The sequence below is a fragment of the Elgaria multicarinata genome, chromosome 6, assembly GCF_023053635.1.
Source record: "Elgaria multicarinata webbii isolate HBS135686 ecotype San Diego chromosome 6, rElgMul1.1.pri, whole genome shotgun sequence".
Classification (NCBI taxonomy): Eukaryota; Metazoa; Chordata; class Lepidosauria; order Squamata; family Anguidae; genus Elgaria; species Elgaria multicarinata.
Window position 1 is genome coordinate 31817240 of NC_086176.1, and position 22258 is coordinate 31839497.

At 41.5% G+C, this 22258-nt stretch overlaps 1 protein-coding gene across 1 annotated transcript in view; it reads left to right on the forward strand.

The window, feature by feature from the left end:
• Positions 1-22258, forward strand: part of MOB3B (MOB kinase activator 3B) — a 112646-nt gene that overhangs the window by 81908 nt on the left and 8480 nt on the right. Inside the window, exon 3 of the mRNA XM_063129208.1 lies at positions 14566-14768. Coding sequence (XP_062985278.1) covers positions 14566-14768 — 203 coding nt within the window. The remainder of the gene's footprint in view (positions 1-14565; positions 14769-22258) is intronic.

Below are 22258 nucleotides of genomic sequence, written 5' to 3' on the forward strand. Positions count from 1 at the left end.
CAGAGCAAAGGTGTGGTGATACAGATTATTGCCATTATTTTTCTATCAATCTGTGGTTGAATGACAAGAAAAGATTTGACATTTCATTAGGTAGCTGTGGGCATGGATGCATTTTGTTCCTCGGGGCGGGGTGGGGTGGGCGGTAAATGATGCTAAAACCGGGGTGCTCCCTTCTGGGGAGCTCTGGGAAATGAAACCAGCCAAGTCTAAATGGCTTATGACTTGACGTGACACAAACCAAACACATGTAAGAGTACATAATCATAACTGCTGTACGGCAAGCAAAGATCGCTTTCTTTGCTGCCTCCATTCCTCCCTCAAATAGCTTTTCTGGGTGGTCTGGAGTTTGTTGCCATCTAGCCCGGTAAATCCTTTGTTAGGATCCTCAGACGCCAGCTGTAAAATTTTTGCAAGGAAAATTACTTGGCTTCATGCCAACTTGAGTGCTCTTTTTAGTACCGGTGAAGTGCCCAATTTACCACCTGGTCTAGCAATATGAGATCAGTTCCAGTTGTTGAGGCCTGATGATATGGACAAGATGCTTGTAAGTCTTTGGCCTACTACATGTGCACTTGACACTTGCCCATTCTGGCTTATTTGAGCTAGCCAAGGGGGCTAAAGGATTAGCCATGTGTATCTAGGATGGTGAGCATTTCTTTGCACAATGGAGTGGTGCACACACTTCTGAAAAAAGCCCTCCCTAGATTTATACCAACTACCGCCTTATCACTATCACCCACTTTGGGACAAGTGCTTGAGAGTGTAGAGGCTGGGCAGCTGTAGATGTTCTTTGAAGATACAGATTATCTCAACCCATTTCAATCTGGATTCAGGCTTAGTTTTGGGATGGAATCGGCTTTGTTCGCCATGATGGACAACCTTCTGTGGGAAAGAGGCAGAATGAATACTACTCTGTTTATTCTGCTGCTCTGTTGACCAGTATAAGCCATGCATTGGCAACCTCCAATTACTGCAATATGCTTTATGTGGGGCTACCCTTGTACTTCTTTGGGAAGCTGCAGCTGCTGCAGAATTCAGCTGGCAGGATGATGGCTGGGACACCAGGCTGCTCACATATATTACACCTGTGTCGAAGCAACTGCACTGGCTGCCTAGTAGCGTCAGGGCCAAGTTCAAGCTTTTATTGGTGGCATATAATGCTCTGAACAACTTGGGATCAGGTTATCTGAAGGATCGCCTTCCCACATCTAGAGCCAATTGATCACTGAGATCCTCAAAGGACCTCAACAAACTTACAAATTGACATCTGGCAGCAACCCAGAAGTAGGCTTTCTCCATAGGGTGGGTGCCACTATGGCCCCTCTCTTGGTATGTGGGAGTTGCCAACTGTGGTATGTTAAAGACCTACCTTTTCACCCAAGTCCTCCCTGAGAGATTGTGCTGCTCAATTTGTTAATTGTTAGTTCTCAATTTTAAATGTTAAAATTGTGTATTTTAAAAAAAATCTTTTTAACGAAGATGTTTTGTATTTTCTTTTAATAAATGTTTTTACTGTGGATATGTTTATGTTATAAACCATTACAAAATGTCCTTTTAGATATCATCAAGTAAAGTGATAAAATAAAGTAAAACTATTTTATATAGTAATCTAATAGTGGGAACTTTGTAAGGGGGTCCATTTCTTTTTATTAACCTGTCATCTCTTGGCAAGCCGCACCACATTTTTGTAACTTTTGTGTTAAACAGAGTAACTAATTACTTGGTTACTTCGTTTCAGCGGCCTTTCTCAAATAGTATGCCATTGTTCAGTGACAGCATCATTGTTCAGCAAGAGCACTGTGAAGAGCATTATGCCTTCGCAGGTGGTTACAGAAAGTGCCAAGCACTGAATACTCTGCAGGAAAAGACCTGTACCATAATTCATTGTTATGGGGTGAACTGGCAATTCTACAAAATAATACAGCACTTTGCATTTAGTTATTTAACACTGAAATTTTGAATAACAATCTTAAAGGGAACAGCATCATAGGCAAGTCACTGTACCTCTGCCAATCAGTCCAGTTTGAAAATGGACTGGTTGGCAAACCTACTCTCACTTGCCTGGCCCTGTTGTGATACAACAAATTTGATCACTCCCAGGTCACCATGGGCTTGGCTGGAGGTCCTGAAGCAAGCCACTGTGGGACGCATTGATCCTGCTCAGCTAACACACTAAGCCACGGTGGTTAAGCATTTTGAGTAAACATTATGGCTTAGTGTGTTGTGCGAATCATTCCTGACCATTCCTGACATAACTGCAGTTTAAACACGCTCACTGACCATTTGCTGCAAAAGGCTTAGCAGCTTAACCATGGCTTAGTGTGTTGTCTAAACAGGCCCATTGTCTTTGAATCCCCTGCCATCTGAATTGCCTAGCTCATCCTTCTCCAACTAGGGATCTTCCAGATGTTTTAGACTTTAGCTCCCATTAGCCCCAGCTAGCATGGCCAGTTGTCAGGAATACAGGGAGCTGTAGTCCAAAACATCTGGAGGGCATCAGGTTGGGGAAGGCTGACCTAGCTTGTTCTTGCTACTGGACTGTAAAAATGTACCTAACTTTCCCATGACGTGGGTTGTGCTGGGGCAACTGACTTCTTCTGTTTGTTTGTATATTTTAAATACAGCCTTGCTGATCTGGCTTTCCCCTTCCTCCCTGTCCCTTCCTCTGTTGACCCATGCTACGGAGAAACAAATGAAACAAGCCACTTGCCAATCCGGTGCTCTAACTCTGCTCCAGATGTTAAGGTTGACCCTAAGGGATAACATACATCTGTATTAGCAGGGGATAGTGTACAAAATGCCCTCTGAAAATCTGCTTAAAAAGGGACTTTTTGAGAGAGTGATGTCGACAGAAAAAGGAAATATAGCTACATTAGTTGACAGGGATTGCTGACTTTAAGGCTATTACAGATACTTTTCGCTGTCCTGTGGAGAGCTGGCATTTGTCACAGTTGACTGTATACGATTCCTCCAGTGGAGAAGGAAGTGCTCAGTGACTTAGTTAAGAAATGGTGAATACGCAAAGCAAAGCACCATTCATTAGGAAAAATGTTGGACGTCCCAGGGTAATAACTCATATATGAAATTAATAGAAGTTGGTCTTAATTTATGCCATTTTAATAAGCTCAGTATTTCCTTATATCACAAGGGCTTAGCATTTTATGAAGCTCTAGTTAGTAAAGCCTAGAACTGTGGGATCTAATGATGCGATGGGCCAAGTGAAATCATGGGTTCTTGTGATGTAATGTCTAGAGAAGGGGCCCATTATATATACATGGGGGAGGAACATATATTTCACTAAAGTTATTTATTTGGGGACAGTATCTTAATATGTTCCCACTGACATCACAGAAGCAACTAAACAGTGATATAATGGAACACTATCAGTGTTGCACAGTTAGGAGTATATACCTTTCATGGTTCTAGTCAGTGATATGATTCCCACCATTGGTTTAGTACAAGGTGGGCTCCTTGTACTAGACAAAGGTGAGAATTGATGGGAGTTGTGGACCAGAATATCTGGGTGGCCATAAGTTGCCCACCTCCAGTTTAGGGGCTCTCCCTGAACAATTCTGCCTTTTTCAAATGCTGAAGTTGTGTTTTCAAACATCCTCCCACAACTGAGAAGCAAAGCGAAAACTTCCAGTGGTTGTAGTTTTATTAAAGCTGAGAATCTAAGGAAACCATATTCTGTTTGCAACACGAAAGTCTATGAATAGATGCCAAATCATGAATTAGCACTCTTGGCTACCAAGGAACTGGTAACGACTATTTAGGAAGCCATTTTCTCTATTTCTGTCAGCTAGCGTTCCTGAGATCTGTCTTGTTATAGACCTTGTGCAAGATGATTGTAGAGTATGGCATTTGTACAGAGCAAGCTCTCCAACAATTAAAAAAGAAGAATTCGCACCGTTTCGTAACAGCATTGGGAAACTATGGTTGGGGTACAAAAACTTGTCCTATGTTTCCCTGTAAGTCTACAAATGAGCAAGTTCATTCTGACCCATCCATGTGCTGCATGACTGATCCATGGAAGACATCAGTCTAGAGAGGCAGGATTCTCCTACACAGGACAGTGGAACTCCTGTAAAACTGATTGGTCTATGCATAAAGAACATATAATAAGTCTAGTTTTGTTTTCTATTCTTTTTGACATGATCATACCAATGTCTTGAAAGTTGTGGGTATCTAGTAAGTAGTCCAGTTTATCCAGCTGTTGGGTTATTTTGGGGGAGAACAAAGTCGTGCATCACTGGACTTGTTTTCCTTGGCACTTACAACAGACGCTTCCTTTAGTAACACACTGAGATAACTTGAAACATCTGGCTTGAAAACTTGGCTCTTCTTAGTAACAGAGGTTCCAGAAGCACAGCTCTGGTCTGGGAGAAAGGGAGGGGGGAGATGTTAACTTCAGTTCTTCAAAAAATCCACAACTTGTGCTTGGATTTCCTTTTAAACTAGCACATTAATCATTGCTCTTCAGGATGAGTTTCGTTTATTATTATTATATATTTATTTATTTATTTATTTATTTATATAGCACCATCAATGTACATGGTGCTGTACAGAGTAAAACAATAAATAGCAAGACCCTGCCGCATAGGCTTACATTCTAATAAAATCATAATAAAACAATAAGGAGGGGAAGAGAATGCACTAAACAGGCAGTATAAAAGTCAGAGCAAAATCAAGTTTTAAAAGCTTTAGGAAAAAGAAAAGTTTTTAGCTGAGCTTTAAAAGCTGTGATTGAACTTGTAGTTCTCAAATGTTCTGGAAGAGTGTTCCGGGCATAAGGGGCAGCAGAAGAAAATGGACGAAGCCGAGCAAGGGAAGTAGAGACCCTTGGGCAGGTGAGAAACATGGCATCAGAGGAGCGAAGAGCACGAGCGGGGCAATAGTGTGAGATGAGAGAGGAGAGATAGGAAGGAGCTAGACAGTGAAAAGCTTTGTAGGTCAACAGGAGAAGTTTATATTGGATTCTGAAGTGAATTGGAAGCCAATGAAGAGATTTCAGAAGTGGAGTAACATGGTCAGAGCGGCGAGCTAAGAAGATGATCTTAGCAGCAGAGTGGTAAACAGAAACCAACAGACTGATGTGAGAAGAAGGAAGGCCAGTGAGAAGAAGGTTTATGTCCAAGTTTATTTTGAAATTATATATTTCCTTATCAAGGGAGCCCCTTTTCATTTCCCATCTGTACTTTCCCCCCTCCTCAGTGAATTTTTGAGGAAAAACTACTTCTGAAATAATTTCTTTGTATGCCAAATTGGGCCAGTTCAGACAACACACTAAGCCATGGTTAGGCCGCTAACTCTTTTGCAGTAAATGATTAGTGAGTGTGTTTAAATGGTGGTTATGTCATCACCATGCTTAGGAATGGTTCACATGACACTCTAAGCCATAATGTTTAGCTCAAAATGCTTAGCCACCGTGGCTTAGTGTGTCGTCTGAACAGGATCCTTCTGGGCAAAATGCTGATCAAACCTTGCAGCCACACACACACACACACACACACACACACACATATTGCTGGGATGAGGTAGGTAGTAAAACAGTCTTTATGGAAGCAACTGGATTGCTAGGACTCCAATTGCTTGGGATAGTTGGAGCAGGTGGGTGTGAGAAAACCACACAGCCAGTGTGGTGTAGTGGCTAAAGTGTTGGACTGGGAGTCAGGAGATCCGGGTTCTAGTCCCCACTTGGCCATGGAAGCCCACTGGGTGACTTTGGGCCAGTCACACACTCTCAGCCCAACCTACCTCACAGGGTTGTTATTGTGAGGATAAAATGGAAAAGGAGGAGGATTATGTACACCGCCTTGGGTTCCTTGGAGGGAAAAAAGGCAGGTTATAAATGCAATAATAAATAAATAAATAAAAATTTCTGCCTACTTTGCGGGTGGCCATTCTGCAGCATAGGTGCCACATGCAGTACTTGTAATGTGGGTTTGTGTCACTCTTGGCTAGAGGCAGGAAGACTGGTGAGCCCGGGGCACAGTGCAAGGTTGCAGCAACTCAAGCCCTGGGACCCAGTCCAGCCCTCCTGTGTTCCCCACGTGCCTGTTTCCTTTTCTCTGGCCATGCCCCAACCATATCTAGTGATTTCCTGGGTTTTGTTCAGATTTCCCCCCTATTCTAAAAGGTTGCTCTCCTAAGCCTAACAATAAGAGCTTCAGGCTAAAATAGGACGGTATTTTGGCCCTGCCCCTTTTTGCCCTCAAGAGCTTCTCCAAAATTGAATGCGGCCCTCCAGCTGAAAGAGAGCATAGAGTAAGGGTATGCTCTGCTACCCCCCGCCCCAACTGGCACTATGCTGCTGGTTCCTGTCCAGCAGAGCAGATTAGTAGTAGAACCACACCAAGCCATGCTGCACATTATAGTATGCACAAGGGCAGCACTATCTAATACTTTGGGACTTGGCCTATAACAAATTACCAGAAGGTATGACCACCACTAATAGCATTCTTTTCTTACCATGCTCAACATTGCATTGATGGCCATGTGGAGGCCATTTTAAATTGCTTCATGTGGCAGCTGTTCCCACATGAAATGAGCCATTTGTGTGAACCACTTAAGAAAGACTCTTGAGTTACTGCACACAGTTTCCCCCATGGAGATGTAAAGGAGCTTCCATAATGCATAAACCAGACTTTAGACACCGATTATAACATTGAAACATTTTCTGCCCACCATTTGGATTGTTGTCTATCCTAATGGATTTCTGAAATCCTACAGGCACATACCTTAGGTCAGCCTTCCTCAAACTACATTTTGGACTATAATTCCATGCATTCTTGATTATTAGCTCTGCTGACTGGGGCTGTTGGGAGATATGGCTATCTTTGTACAGGAAGTACAGAGGTTTACTTGTGTGGATGTAGGTTTACTTGCATGTGATCTGCAGCCGTAGGGCTAGGAATTGAATTAGATCATCTTCACTTTCCCTTCCAAGCCTGTAACCTCTGCAAGGATAGAATTTTAGGAGTCTGAAGTGTGTGTCTGGAATGCTTGCAGATCTCTTGTGTAATAACTTGGCAATTTTAGGGGACTCCACCTGGAGTCCTCGGATTGTAAACTCCAGGATAGCAGAATTTTTCTGTCATACTCTTTTTTCACCGGCTGAATCCTGGCTGAGTCACTAGCACTGATTGAACCAGAGCCAGTTCATTCATCCAGGAGTAAATTCTTTTCTCCTATTTCAGCAAGTAGCTGCAAGCACAGAAATTCCACTGACAACTTTTTTCTTCTTTTAATAACTACAGCTCAGTGATCTAATTTAATGCCTTCACCTTTATTCTTCTGCCCATAGAGTCTTCCTATGCTTCTGCTAAAGCATTGATACCCTCTTTTGGAATTTATTGTTGATGTCTTCTTCTTTTCAGACCATTTAAATATTATTTAAGCTAAAATGCAGCAGGAAACAGTGGATTAATTACATTCAGGCCGTGTGCCAGCATGGGTCTTTAGTGGTGGAAAGAAAGAGAGGGGTCATAAAACTAAGTAAGTGAGAAACAATAATTTTTCCAGATACAAGTACATATAAATCAATATAGGTTGTTCTTGAGAGTTGATTGTGCTTCCTGTGGTTGGTTTGCTTCTATTAAGGACAACTACAGTGGGAAATATTAGGCTGAATTCTGCTATGTTACAAAAGAGTAACTCTGATGAATTTGACGTTAGGCTATGTATTTGCAATTAGCACAGTGTAATTGGAAGTGAAATATGACCATTTGTGTTTAAGCAGACATTGGAACCTGTGGTTGTTGATTTCTGTTTTCTAGTCTGTAATGATTTAGATAGTACCGGAAGTCCTGTAATTTGGTAAAATGTAAACCTTCTCTCTGCCCACCTCGCCTCCCGTTGATGCATTGCATATTTAGTCTGGAAAGAATTGAACTGTACATTCCAAAGATCAAGGATCTCATAGATTTGGGCAAAATGTCAAACAAGTTGTTTATTTAAAGTATCGATGTTGACATTTATTTATTTATTACATTTTTATATTGCCTAATAGCAAAAGTTCTTTGGGAGGTTCACAAAAATTAAATGTCCATTGTAAAGAGTTCAAAAGTGCCGAACTAAATCCCCTGTTTTGCCTTAAATAGATCTAATGAGAGCTGTGGGCTCATATTATTATTATTATTATTATTATTATTATTATTATTATTATTATTATTAACATGTATATACCGCCCCATAGCCGAACCTCTCTGGGCATTAAAACATTAAACATTAAAAATCGACATACAAAATTTAAAAACGTAAAATAATATAATAAAGATAATATCCATTTAAAACGACTTTGAGGTTCTCAGCCAAAGATAGATTTACTGTCTTTATCTTGGGGTAATTCCACCTGATTTTACTCCTGTAATTGCTCAGCAGTAACTTTTACATCTGTTTCATCCCCACACGTTACGATCCCAGTGTTGTTGGTCCCCATTTGCACCTGTCCTTCTGCATTCCCACATTTCATGTGGGAACTGGCTCTCTTACATTCCTTTGTAGAATGGAGGATGTTGTGGTTGATACTGTAAAGAATTAAGAACCCTCTAACATTTTATTAGATTTGGCCAGGGTGGCTGCCCATCAAGCTTCACCAGCTAGCACAGTAAACAGGAAGCTCTTCCCTCACACCTTTCGGGCTGGGAGATGTAGCTACAAACATGTTAATTAAAAGGGAGATGTCTATAGTTAGCTCTGGCAGACCTGATACATCAGAAGGCTTCCTGTTTTGTGGATTTCGTATCAGAAGACTGTGACTGCCAGCATCCTGATCAAAGGTGCTTGCCATGAACAGAAATGGATTCTGAAGGACAGCTCAGCATCACAGTTACTGTAGACAATTGTGTTTGGGTTGGGAAGGTAATTCCCCCCCACCCCCTTGAATACCAGAACTATCCATGCTGTAAGAACATAAGGCTCCATCTAGTCCAGCATTTTCTTCACTCAGTTGCCAATCAGCTGTCGACAGAGACCCACAAGCAAGACCTGGGTACAAAGCACCCTCCCATCCATGTTACTCAGCAACTGGTGTACATAGGCATAATGATTCTGATACTGGAGGTAGCACATAGCCATCAGGACTAGTAGCCATTGATAGCTTTCTCCTCTGGGAATTTGTCTAACTCCCTTTTAAAGCCAGCCAAATTGGTGCCCATTGCCACATCTTGTGGTAGTGAATTCCATAGCTTAGGTGCTGTGTGCCTCTTAATGCCCATTTCCTGAGAATACCTTGAACTACTGTCATGGATTTCCATTCAAGTGCATACTTTACATGGATTGCTAGTCCCCCTCCCTTTCTGTTGGGTCTATTCCTTTTGAGGAAAGTATACCCTTCAATTGCTATGTTCCAGTCATGAGTGTCATCCCACCAAGTCTCAGTGATACCTTTCAGATTATACCTACCATCTGGTACTAAAATTGAAGTGCAGATATAACATGGAACTAATACCTGGGAAGTCCAAACTGTACCCTGGTAGAGGCTCTCCAGTGGTAATGCAGTACCATTTTTAATGAGAGGGTGTCATAGCATGACCAGTCGGGCACAAACAGTTGCACAGGTGCAGTTAGGCAGTTAAGAGAAAGATTCGGGATCACCACTTTACCAGTTTGTTGTTTCCTTTCAAAGACAAATGTGATGTTCGACTGAGCTTCATAGAGTCCTGCTCAGGAACTAGCTTTTCTGGAGGCCACTTTTGAGAAGAGAGAAAACCAGTCTTCCCCAATCTGGTGCCCTCGACATGTATTGGACTGCAACTCCCTAGTGTTGGAGCACAATTCCCTGGGATTGCAGTCCCAACACATCTGGAGAGCACCAGGTTAGAGAAGGCTGGGCCACATTCAAGGAGGCCAAGGCTCCGAGGAACTGCTCCTCATAATGTTTTCATTGATTCCACTCCCCCATATCACCCTTTTGTGTCAATGCTGGCAACTAGGGGAAAAGAGGAAGGGTTCGCATATAGGAAGCTGCCTTCTATTGAGCCAGACCATGGGTTCATCCAACCCAATGTTGTTAATGAGTGGGAACGACTTTCCAAGATTTTAGAGGAATATAGAGGACATGATGGTTGATGCTGGAGCCAAATTTTGTCTTCCTAGTCCTGCTAACTGAGCAGCATGGATTAAATATGCTACCAGTGCACCTTCACTTTTATTTATTTTGATTTATAATTGACTACGATACCATTGTATTGTTTCCTTCCTTCTGGGTGCTTGGGGCATCATACATGGCATTATCCCATTTTATCCTTACTGGGGTTGAGCAGGAGTGACTGGCTCAGGGTCATCCATTGAGTTTCATGGCTAAATGGAAATTTGAGACTAGGTGTACCTGGTCCAACTCTCTATCCAGTATACCATTGGTGGGTAGCCTGCAGGCTGCATGCACACTTCCATGTGCACATACACATACAGGCCTTGTATGCGCTCCCGGCTGCCCTGAAATTTGCTGTGGCAGCACCAAAACAATCAGCAGTTTAGGCCACGATAGTGGCCAAAAAAGGCCAAATTTAGCTTTAGAACAAGCTGTGCTCCATGTTTAAAAGCTAAATTTGACCTTTTTAGGCCACTGTTGTAGGTTGCTGCTGAAATTTGGTGGCAAACCACCTCTTGTTTTGCTGCTCCGGAGTCCCCACAGTTGACCACCCCTGCATTACACATTGCTGTCCCAGGTCTTCCAATTGCGAATTCCTAACTTAAATAATTAGCCATCTCTCCCTGCACTACAGTGGTGGGTTTTCATGCTTCACACCACACACAGGTATTTGTAGCTACACTTGCTAGGGAAGTTGAAAAGGAGGCTGTCTCCTTCCTTGCTAGTTTATTACGGTTGTGTCAGCTAATTAATAATGGACCAGGAGGCTCTTGTGTTACTCCAAGCAAGCTCTAACAATCTCATGACACTCAAGCCCAGAAGGAGAGGAACTAATTACACCCTATTGCGGCGTGGGCCTCACTCCAGATTGCAGAATAGAAAGTCCGGAGTATTGCTCTGAATCTGCAGAAATAACAGTGGTTGCCACAACAGCTTATTTTGGTCATTACCCTTTCAAATGGCAATGTCTCATAGTTACGTTTTACTGCATTTTCATTCTTTTCTGATCCTTTTCTTCTGTCTTAATTTTTAAAGCTGTGTACTTACATATACTTCTTGCCATCATATGACACTCTAGGGACTGAAATGTAATCTACTTGACTAACGATTGGCTAATTGATGTTCCCAATATGTTGTTATATTGTATAAGCTTTGCCTCTAAAGCAGATCATTTTCAATTAATCACAAAGCGTATTGGCTTTCTGGATCCATTTAGAGTGTTTTCCAGCAGTTGTTGTATATGCTGAATTTTTTTTTTTTTTTAGCGTATATCTAAAATTCACAGCTGCAGCCTTAACTCTGTATATCAGGGCTTATAAAATTGTTATTTTATTATCTTTTTTTCTATGTATAAGCTATTTTAAAACTTTGTAGTTTCCAAGTGCTATGAACTATTTATTTGTGTGTGTGTTTTAAAAGCTATTTGAAAAGGAGAGGAAATGTTTTAAGTCACCTTCCCCTGGGATGTTTTTCCTCATAATTGCACACTGTGTACCATAATGCGACACTTGTTGCAAATCACTTCAAGTTAAGTGCTGTCAGCTATCTTTTATATCTCTTTTATGGCAAAGCTGTTTAGTTGACATAATATAAAGAGGAAGGATTGGAGAAGCAGATTCCAGATGGTAAAATGGAGCTGTGTAGTAAGGTATTTTTAGCATGATGTGGCTATTGCAATTTCAGTTTCTGCTTTATTGCTTTTATAGACCTCTGTATATGTTGTACCCTTGGATGCGAATTTTCGTTGCACAGGGGGGGAAATGCAAATTGTATTGGCTACACCGAATTTATTTACTATATGCTTCTAATTATATGCACTGATGATTTGGAGGGCACTTTGCGTGAGCTGATGAAAACCTAGGATATAAATCAAATAATTAATAATAAATAAATCATAGCTTGTTTGATGCTTCTGTCACTTATTGGCTATCCCTATGATAGCTTTTTTTCATGAATACAAACAATAGCTGACAACTACAAAGGTTGGCTCTCCGTGCTGAGCTTATCACATAAATGTGACTTCAGAAGGGCCTTGTAGAAGACAATGTGATTTGTATGAAGAAGCCCCCAGATTCAGTCCCTGGCACCTCCTTTCTTTAAAAAACAAACCATGGGCCTCCAGTCTGGGAAAGACTGAGATCCTGGAGAGTCACTCTCCATCGGAGTAGATATTACTGGGAAAGATGAGTCAATTCTCTCTCTTCATATATTGAAGCACTTCATGGGAAACTCAGTAGCATCCTTCTCCTCCTCCTCTTTACAAGGCAAGACTGTCCCTTTTCCTAACTATTTGTGGTACTCTTAATCATGTGTGTTATTGGCATTGAAAGAAGAAGTACTAACAAAGGTAAGACAGTTGATCAATGGCAATATGGATTAGGTCTGCATAATATAGCTGCAACCCATAGGAATTTTTTTCATCTACTATTGACTTCTGTTATTCACTTGAAATGTGAATGTTGGAATCTGTTTCAAGCATCACGTAATACATTTGGGGTGACATTTGCAAATAAGTAGATGTTTGAAGAACCTGATCAGCATGTAGATTGGAATGGACGCTCCATGAAATGTAGGGAGCAACATTTGATTCTCAGAGGCCTTAGCCTAAGGTTTATCCTGGGATCGGCCCGCGGTCATCCCTGCCTGCTCCCGGGATCCCCTGTGTGTCATTTACATGAACAGGGATGACCCCAGGACGATCCTGGGATAAACCTTAGGTCTAGCCAAGCCCTCAGTCTCCAAGCAGTAGTCTGGTGATCCATTAAGCCATAGACCTTGTATTTGAAAGATGATGATGATGATGATGATGATGATTATTATTATTATTATTATTTATTTATTTATTTATTTATATAGCACCATCAGTGTACATGGTGCTGTACAGAGTAAAACAGTTCCAAAGATATGTTTTCTCACATCAGACAGCCATTTTCTTTCTCTCCAGAAGAGCATCAGTTCTTTGCAGTTACCAGGAATCTAAAATAATCTGTCAGAAGAGTCCCAATGAGCAATAGATTCTGTTGCAAACCCATGTTAAACGATCATACTGAAAAACTATGGTAGTCACAGTTTTCAAAGGGTAGCTGTGTTACAAAGAGTTTTATGGCACCTTAAAGATTAACAAATTTATTCTAACATAAGCTTTTGTAGACTGTAGCCCACTTCATCAGATGCAATTAAGTGTTACCAAGAGTTCCAGACATATATGTGAGCAGGGTAGAATTGTAAACTGTGAGGTCAGAAGAAAACTAAATGTAGAAGTACTGGCAGACAAACATATTATTAATAGTGGCCATTCACAAAACAGTAACTGCTGATAGCACAAACATCCAGACAATGTTAAGCCAGTTAATATCTGTAGTGTGATTTTTTTTAAAAGAAAGTTATCCTGATTCAAGCCTTTGACAGTAGAATTGAACTTGCTGATGAATTCTAACTCAGCAATCTCTTGCTCTGATTTCACTTTTCTTTGGCTAGTTTAAAATCAGTGTCCTGGGAGGCTGAACTGTTCTCTCACTGGTTTGTTAATACTGCCAGAAACCACTACTCATTAGATCGAGGAAAGGACTTTTCTATATATTGTTCAGTAGGCAAGCAGTGAAAATACATGAACACACTCTTCACAATATTCAGCATATTGCTTACATTTCATATATAGGTATCAGTGAATCAGGTTTTGAGGACGTACATTATTGTAGAAATCTACCCAAGCTTTGAGAAAGATGAAGACAGGGCTGAAGAACACAGAAGCACTCCTGTGTTGGGTAATATATAAGAAGAAAGGAAATTCTCAATCAGCCTTGCTCTTGGGCTTTAGCAGTAGCAGTAAATAAACAGGGATCAGCCACTTGACCAAGCTGAGTCTTGCCCCTCAAGGATTTGCTAAACAATTTCCCTTTCTTAATGACTTACTTATTTACAGCATGTGTATACTACCCAATTAACTAGGCTCTCTGGGCAGTTGACAGTAGAAGATTAAAGTTCATAAATACAAACCACAAATATCCTAGAAGTCAACAGAATAAAATTCAGCCACAATACAAGCGTACATTAAAATGAAACTAGCAACTGTAAAACAATTAAAACAGCAAAGCTAAACATGAAGTTCAAAAAATTACGTTAAAACACTCTTAGAAAATGCCATGATATTAAACAGTTTTTATATTATGTATGATATTGTACTTTTAAGGTTTTTAATCTTTGTGTACTGCTCAGAGAGCTTTGGCTATTGGACGTTATAGAAAAGAATGAATGAATGAATGCTCTTCACCTGGCACAAAAATTATCACAATATAGGGGCCATGTGAGCCTCTTTGGGGAGGGATTTTTCACACCCAGGGCACCACCACAGAAAAGGCCCTATCATTGATAGTCACATGCCAGACCTCATTTGGCAGGGGCACCCTGAGAAATATGACAACAGCCATAGTTGGAGGGAAAGCAAATGTAACTGATCCTTTCTCTGTTCACAGGTGTACCATTCCCAAAGAACTTCCTCCAGATCTGCAAGAAGATCCTGTGCAGGCTGTTTAGAGTATTTGTCCACGTCTACATTCATCACTTTGACCGTATCATCATCATGGGGGCTGAAGCCCATGTCAACACCTGTTACAAGCACTTTTATTATTTTGTGACAGAGCTCAATCTCATAGACCGCAAGGAACTAGAGCCTTTGGTAAGTGTAAATACTCCTCTGGGCATGGAGGGCCAGTTGTGGTGGATTCCATCCTTGCTTTTAGTTGTCTCTTCTTCCCCCCTTCTTTTGTGTCATTTCATTTCCACTATAAATAGAAAATAAATTGTGCTTTGGAAAAGGAGATTTACAGAAAATAACTCATTCTCTGAGTGCTTTTTCTTTAGCGGCAGCATTTGCAAGAAGCTTAAAATGGATTATAAGAAAAATCAAATTCATAACTGGCTGTCTAAAGAAACTCAACTAATAAACATCTTTCTTTCTCTTTTGGAAAGCTAATTGTCTCTTCTGGGATAAGGCAATTTATCTCGTGTAATATGTAACAGCTAAGGATGACCTCTGATACTGCAAGTTCATCACTACAGGAAATTACCTTAAAATTAATTCCTCTAATTCGGAAGTCAGCCAAAGTTTTATCAGCTAAACAGACTGGCATGTACCTCATAGCGGAAGTAAGATGCAAAACAGGAATTATAGGTAATTCTAAGTACCAGCTAGACACAGAATCTCTTATAAAGAGGGCTGCCTGTGACAAAGACATAATAAACAGTTAATGGGAGAAACCTAAAAACCAGCAGTCAAATTGTGGGATTGGGATACCTTTGGGGACTTACCCTTCTTCAGAGGGCCCATGGCTCAGTAGAAGAGATTTAAACCCCCGCATCTCTATTTAAAGGACCTTGACTAGCAGGACTAGGTAAGGTCTCTGACTGAGCCTTTAGAGAGCCCCATCAGTCAGAGCTAGATAGTCCAATGTTCTGCCTTGGTATGAGGAGGCTTTGTATGCTCTTCAGAATAGCTTGTACACATTGGCCTAATCTACACTAAGCAGGATATTGCACTATGAAAGTGGCATATGGTATGTGTAAGTGGGCCCCAACATTGTCAGTGCACTTCAATGCTGCTATAAAGCCGTAGTGTGGCTCCTGCCTCTTATATACCACTGTCATACCACTTTCATAGTGCAATATCCTGCTTGGTGTAGAGTAGGCCATTGAGTTGCTTGCATTGCCACACAGCATTAAAGTACTGAGACCTCGTCATCCATAATTCTTTCTGTGCCATTTGCAGAATTGGACAGTCAAGCTGTTCTACCCAACATCTGTTTTTGTTGTCAGGGGTGCTTTCTAGATTATGCTAGTCTGCATATCTTCTGGGCCACTTCAGCCCCAACAGTTTATTGCAAGTCGCAATGTAAATGTGGCATCACTGCTTTCCATTAGCACCTTTGGATGTTTTTTTGTTGGAAGTTCTTGGGAAATGAAGTGATGGTGCAGATCCTCTAATACAGTGGTTCTCAACCTTCCTAATGCCGCGACCCTTTAATACAGTTCCTCATGTTGTGGTGACCCCCAACCATAAAATTATTTTCATTCTTCTCTACACGATCCATTGTCATGGGATGGTTTGCTAATGAAAATAATATATAACAATAGCTTTAATAATACAAAAGATGATACATGACATAGTTCAGTCAATACAGTTTCCTAAGACCATCGGAAATATCTGTTTTCCGATGGTCTTAGGCGACCCCTGTGAAAGGGTCATTCGACCCCCAAAGGGGTCCCGACCCACAGGTTGAGAACCGCTGCTCTAATATCTGTGCCTCGGGCCGAGTTTCATTGCTCTGAAATGGAAGCGGTCATTCCATAACTGGTTAGATCATATTGGGAGTATCAGGAATGACCCTTTTCCATGTAGGAAAATCTGCACATCATATTGTTGAAGTACAGTACGAGTGATTTCACCCTATGAATGCTCTGCACTATTTTGGCTTTTAACCCAACCTGGCCTAAATTTCATGATCTGTCGTAGGGGAGGGGAATCTCTGGCCTGTGGGTGGTTCCCCATCCAGCCCACGGAGCCTTCCTGGATACCTCGAAGGGGTGGGTGTTCACTTGTCCCTAGAGAAATACCTGCTGTAATCTCTCATCACAGACTGGAGACAACAGCAGGGGATGCAGGCAGGGAATTTTTGTACATAGTGCCTTTCCCATTGGGGAAGCTGCTGCATGGGTGAAGCCACCAAGACTGAGATGGCACACCTCCAGCCATTGGCTCTGCTGCTGTGCCTACACCTGCCACACACCTGCACCTCAAAGGGAGAAAGCACGGGCCAAGCAAAGTGGCTTCACACGCAGCAAAGCCAGTTCCTGGCAAATGTATTGGAAGATTTATTCTTTCAGTGTTGCCTGCCAGGGACCAAATGACATCAGGGTCATGGCCATGCTGCTTTTGATGTTATTAAGCCTGTGCAGGGCTGGGTGGGATCATCTGCCCCCACCACCTAATTCTGGTTGCCTACTCCTGATCTATGGGGTATAGTAGATTGCTTGACTGTGATGGAGTCAGATTTTCAGGTGAGAACAAAAAAGCAATTGTAAAAACCAAAGAGTATTTGGAAAGCAGATTTTTGTTGTTGCCAAAGTATTTGATTATCGAGCAGTTCCCTTTCTACATTTGACTAAGAAAATAATTTGAACAAACATTTATTCAATCTCCCAGCTTTGTGGAAATCCGTGTGTGGTTCCAGAGGGCCTGAGAATGTAAACTGAGTGTGTGTATCCAGTGTGTACTTTGAAACCATGCATTTTCATCGGTAGGTTCAAGTGACCTGAACAAATCACTAAAGTTTTCATTAGGCAAAAAGCAATATTCAGGTAAGGCCCCTTGGACTTTGGCCTCCGGCACAAGCAGTTCCAAGAGAAAGGCATTGTGTTGTAGAAGTGCTTTCCAGTGAATCCGGACAAAATCTCCGTCAATGACTAACCTCTCACTAACTCAGTCACTCCTGTCCTGTTCTCACATGACTACCTTTCACATTTAATTAGTACTGGTGTTTCCCTTTTATTTCTAAATTACAATCCTTGTTGATAAGCTGCCCCCAACTCTTCCTAGAAAAAGATGGAGTAAGAATGAAAGAAACACAGGGGTTGCTCTTGCTATGAATTTCTGTTCTGGCTGATTGTACAAATGGTTCCATGCTGCAGGATTGTATGCACCAATATGTTAGAATGGGAGTCATTGAAAACAGCATCCCCATGGTGAGTTCTAGCCCCTCACTACTGCCACCTGTCCCAAAATGTTTGGGGAAACTTTTCATGTGATGTGATGCCCCATCGTGATCTTATGTGTTTCTCTGCACCCGCCAGACCAGTTGACGCGACGTTCGGTGGAGAAATACATACCGTGATGACATCAAGTGCTTTGTTATTGGGAGGTGGGGTGAATTCCCCATGGGGACTCTATTTCTGAAAGCATGCTTAGAGTGGGTGTAACATCTGTTCCTATGCTCCATGCTGAAGTATAAGAGTGATAGGGGAAGAGCCCATGCTGAAGACCAGCCCTGTATCTTTCAGCGCTAGTAAAAAAACAAAAAACAAATGTGTTTCAGAATGGATGTGTGAGAAGCTTCCATTGCTTTGAGCCTTTACAGGACTAAAAGGAGGGGGAATCCTATGCATGTTTAGACAGAAAAAAGTCCTACAACTCCCTGCCTGAGGAATGCTGGGAGTCATGGTACTCTTTCTTTATAAACAAGCATAGGATCACACCCTAAATGTATAACTAAAACCAAACCCATACATATGTCAAATTTTGCACTAACTGAAGCTCTTTTCAGGTGTTTACATCATGCATTTAACAATAGCACGGAAAGGAAGAATGGGGCAACACTCTTGCGCGCACGCACACACACACCAGTCATGCACCCTCTGCTGCAGCTGCCCTCTGCCATCCACACATTAAGGGAACATCTGTAAATGGGAGCCTGCAATACATTTGCAGGTTCTTACCATTATTGGAAATGTGGCACTCTCAGGACCTGAATCCCTGTATTTAGGGCATAAAAAGTTTTTTTTTTAATTTGCATAATAAGTTTTTTAAAATTCCGCATGTAATTCTTTCCCCACTGATGAAGACCTTTTATGGTTGAAACACGTTTGGGATTTAATATTTGATGTTTCAAATCATAATCATAATATTTGATTATGTGGACCATTCTGTTTAAATTTTAAGTGTACATACTTGTTTTGAGCTTAAATATATTTTCTACAAACACATGATTTTATTTTAACAGGCATAGTTATACCAAAATTTGATATATTGTTTTTACCAGTTTCCTTAAACCTATTTTGCTTTCAGGTTTGTTTTTGGTTTAAGATAACACTTTTTATCAGAGCACTATCAGGACCCCCCAATCATGGGAAAGCCTACATGCATACAGCAGAAACCCATTTGCAGATACACACACACAAACACACCCTGCCCAATACACGGAAGTGACAGGCAGGCATGGCCCTGCTTTCCCCCCCTCCATGCAGTTGTTTTGTGTGTGGACTGAAAATCAGGAAGGGGCTTGATACAGTAATTTTTTTAGATTGCTTTACCTCCCAACAGCCAAAGCTCTCTGAGTTCACAACCATTAAAACTGTAAATTAAAACACACACCATAATATAAAACTTTTAAAAGTTTAAAACTACAGTACGAAACCAAAGTTAAAACCAGCAACAGTGTAAAAGAGTTTAAAACACAATAGCAGTATTTAAAAGCAACAGAAACTGAAAGACTAAAATGCCTGCGGAAAATAAAAAGCTCTTCACTGGCACTGAAAAGACCGCAATGTAGACACCAGGCAAACCTCTCTGGGAAGCTCATTTTACAACTGGGATGCCAGAACTGAGAGCCAGGGTGGTATAGTGTTGGTCTGGGAGTTGGGAGATCCGAGTTCTAGTCCCCACTCGGCCATGGAAGTTCACTGGGTGACTTTGGGTCAGTCATAGACTCTCAGCCCAGCCTACCTCACAGGGTTGTTGTGAGAATAAAAATGGAGAGGAGGAGAGTTATGTACATTGCCTTCGGTTCCTTGAAGGAAAAAAAGGCTGGATATAAATGCAATAAATAATAAAAGGCCTCTTAGTAGCCACCTACCTCACTTCATTTGACAGGTCCAAATACATACACACATGCCATTTGGCAACGGGAAGTGTATTCTCTACAGTTCTGGAGTGAGGGAGAAAAACAGGAAGGATGTGTCTGATTGTTCAGAAATGTGTTTATTGAGCCCAACTAGTTTCAAAAATCTTTTCCAGGGACACCTCTGTGGCTATTGCAAAAGATTCCAAAGTGAGGTTGCGATAATTTTGTCTGTCAGCCTGTTTTTCTTTTCTTTCTTTTTTGTGGTACGGTGATTGGTATATTCTGCCAATCATTGTACCACAAAAATTATAGGAATGTGAAACTCAGTTGATTTCTAGTTGCTGCTACATGATTTCCACATCAAAGGTCTTCCACATAATCATTTTATTGCTGGGATAGAAACCATGTGGTTACAGATTGTTCTCACACTGGAAAGAAGATATGAAGAATGCTGACAGGGAAGAGCATAATCTTGCTCAGAAACACCAATTTTGTGTAGTGAAATGGTTAAAAAGAATGAGCTGTGTTCTAGAAAGTTATCAAGTCAAATCTTAGGTTAGCCATAAATTGATTCTGTAATATGAATATGAGCAAGAACCCATTCTGTAATATGGTGGTGCCAATATCGGCCTACCTTAAATGATTTAATTGCAAAGTGCTTTGAGCACATACAAAAAGCAATAAATCCAAAATATGACCATATATAATTGCACACAACCAAGCAGAGTGGCAACTCCACACTCACTTATGTTACTAGATAACCCTTTCCCAACAAAAAGTGTCTTTTTTGTTTTTGTGGGAGCTGGCCCGTCCTCCCGTCAGTGAGGAGACTTGCATGGGAATTCACGTCGTGATCATTGTTTCCGCACTTAAATCTTGATTCTGAAAAGTTTCGATCTAAAGAGAATGGTCCATTCAGTTTGCAGCAAAATGCAACTGAAAGTGGAGCCTTTAGGATTGCTCTGTGGCGATTTAGTGGAGGCAGCTGCGCTCTGGAAAACGGCATCTGGGTTGCCGTGCTGTTCCAACGTTTGCTGCCAGTCAACTTGCTTTTGTAAAAAAAATTGGGTGTCTAAATATAGAATTGCAATTCTGCAGTGCTAGAATTTGATATTCTGGAACTGTGTGTGGGGGGGGAGGGGGCTCATCTACACCAAACAGATATTCCACTATGAAAGCGGTATATAAAAGGGAGGAGACACACTGCTGCTTTATAGTGGTATTGAAATGCACTAACAACTGATGGGGCCCATGACACATACCATATACTGCTTTCATACTGCTTTCATAGTGCTGTATCCTGCTTGGCGTAGATGTGTCATGGGCCCCAACAGTTGTCAGTGCACTTCAGTACCACTACAGAGCAGTAGTGTAGATCTTGCAGTTCTGTTCCAGAACCCCTTATGAATGCTTTTGATCCGGAACTTTCTCCTGATGTTCACGATCGTATCTCAGCATGTCTTTCAGATATCTCAGCCTGGCTGCTTCATCGTCGTTTGAAACTTAATATGGCAAAAACTGAACTGCTTGTTTTTCCTCCTAAACCTTCTCCTCACCTCTCATTCTCTCTTACTGTCAACGATGTCACGCTTACTCCGGTCAAGGAAGCTCGTAGTCTTGGCTTTATATTTGATTCCTCGCTCTCCTTTACTCCTCATATCGAGGCAGTAGCTAAATCCTGTCGTTTCTTCCTGTATAATATTGCCAGGATTCGACCATTTTTGTCTGTCTCTTCTGCCAAGACTCTCGTTCACGCACTGGTTATCTCTCGGTTGGACTACTGCAACCTTCTTCTCTCTGGCCTTCCTTCGTCTCACATCAGTCCGCTGGTCTCTGTCCACCACTCTGCCGCTAAGATCATCTTCTTGGCCCGCCGCTCTGACCATGTCACTCCACTTCTGAAATCTCTTCATTGGCTTCCAATTCACTTCAGAATCCAATATAAACTTCTCCTGTTGACCTTCAAAGCTTTTCACGGTCTAGCTCCTGCCTATCTCTCCTCTCTCATCTCACACTATTGCCCCGCTCGTGCTCTCCGCTCCTCTGATGCCATGCTTCTCGCCTGCCCAAGGACCTCGGCTTCGTCCTTTTTCTTCTGCTGCCCCTTACGCCTGGAACGCTCTTCCAGAACACTTGAGAACTACAAACTCAATCACAGCTTTTAAAACTCAGCTAAAAACTTTTCTGTTCCCTATAGCTTTTAAATATTGAGTTTGTTCTGACTCTATACTGTTTAGCTTCACCCTACCCAGTGCCTGTTTACACTTCCCTGCGCCTGTTTGCATTCTCTTTCCCTCCTTATTGTTTACTACAACTTTATTAGATTGTAAGCCTATGCGGCAGGGTCTTGCTATTTACTGTGTAATCTGTACAGCACCATGTACATTGATGGTGCTATATAAATAATAATAATAATAATAATAATAATAATAATAACACTTCAATACCGCTATAAAGCAGTAGTATGGCTTCTGCCTTTTATATACCACTTTCATAGTAGAATATCCTGTTTAGATGAGCCCTGTGTTTCCCATGTAGCAAATAGCTTTGTGTC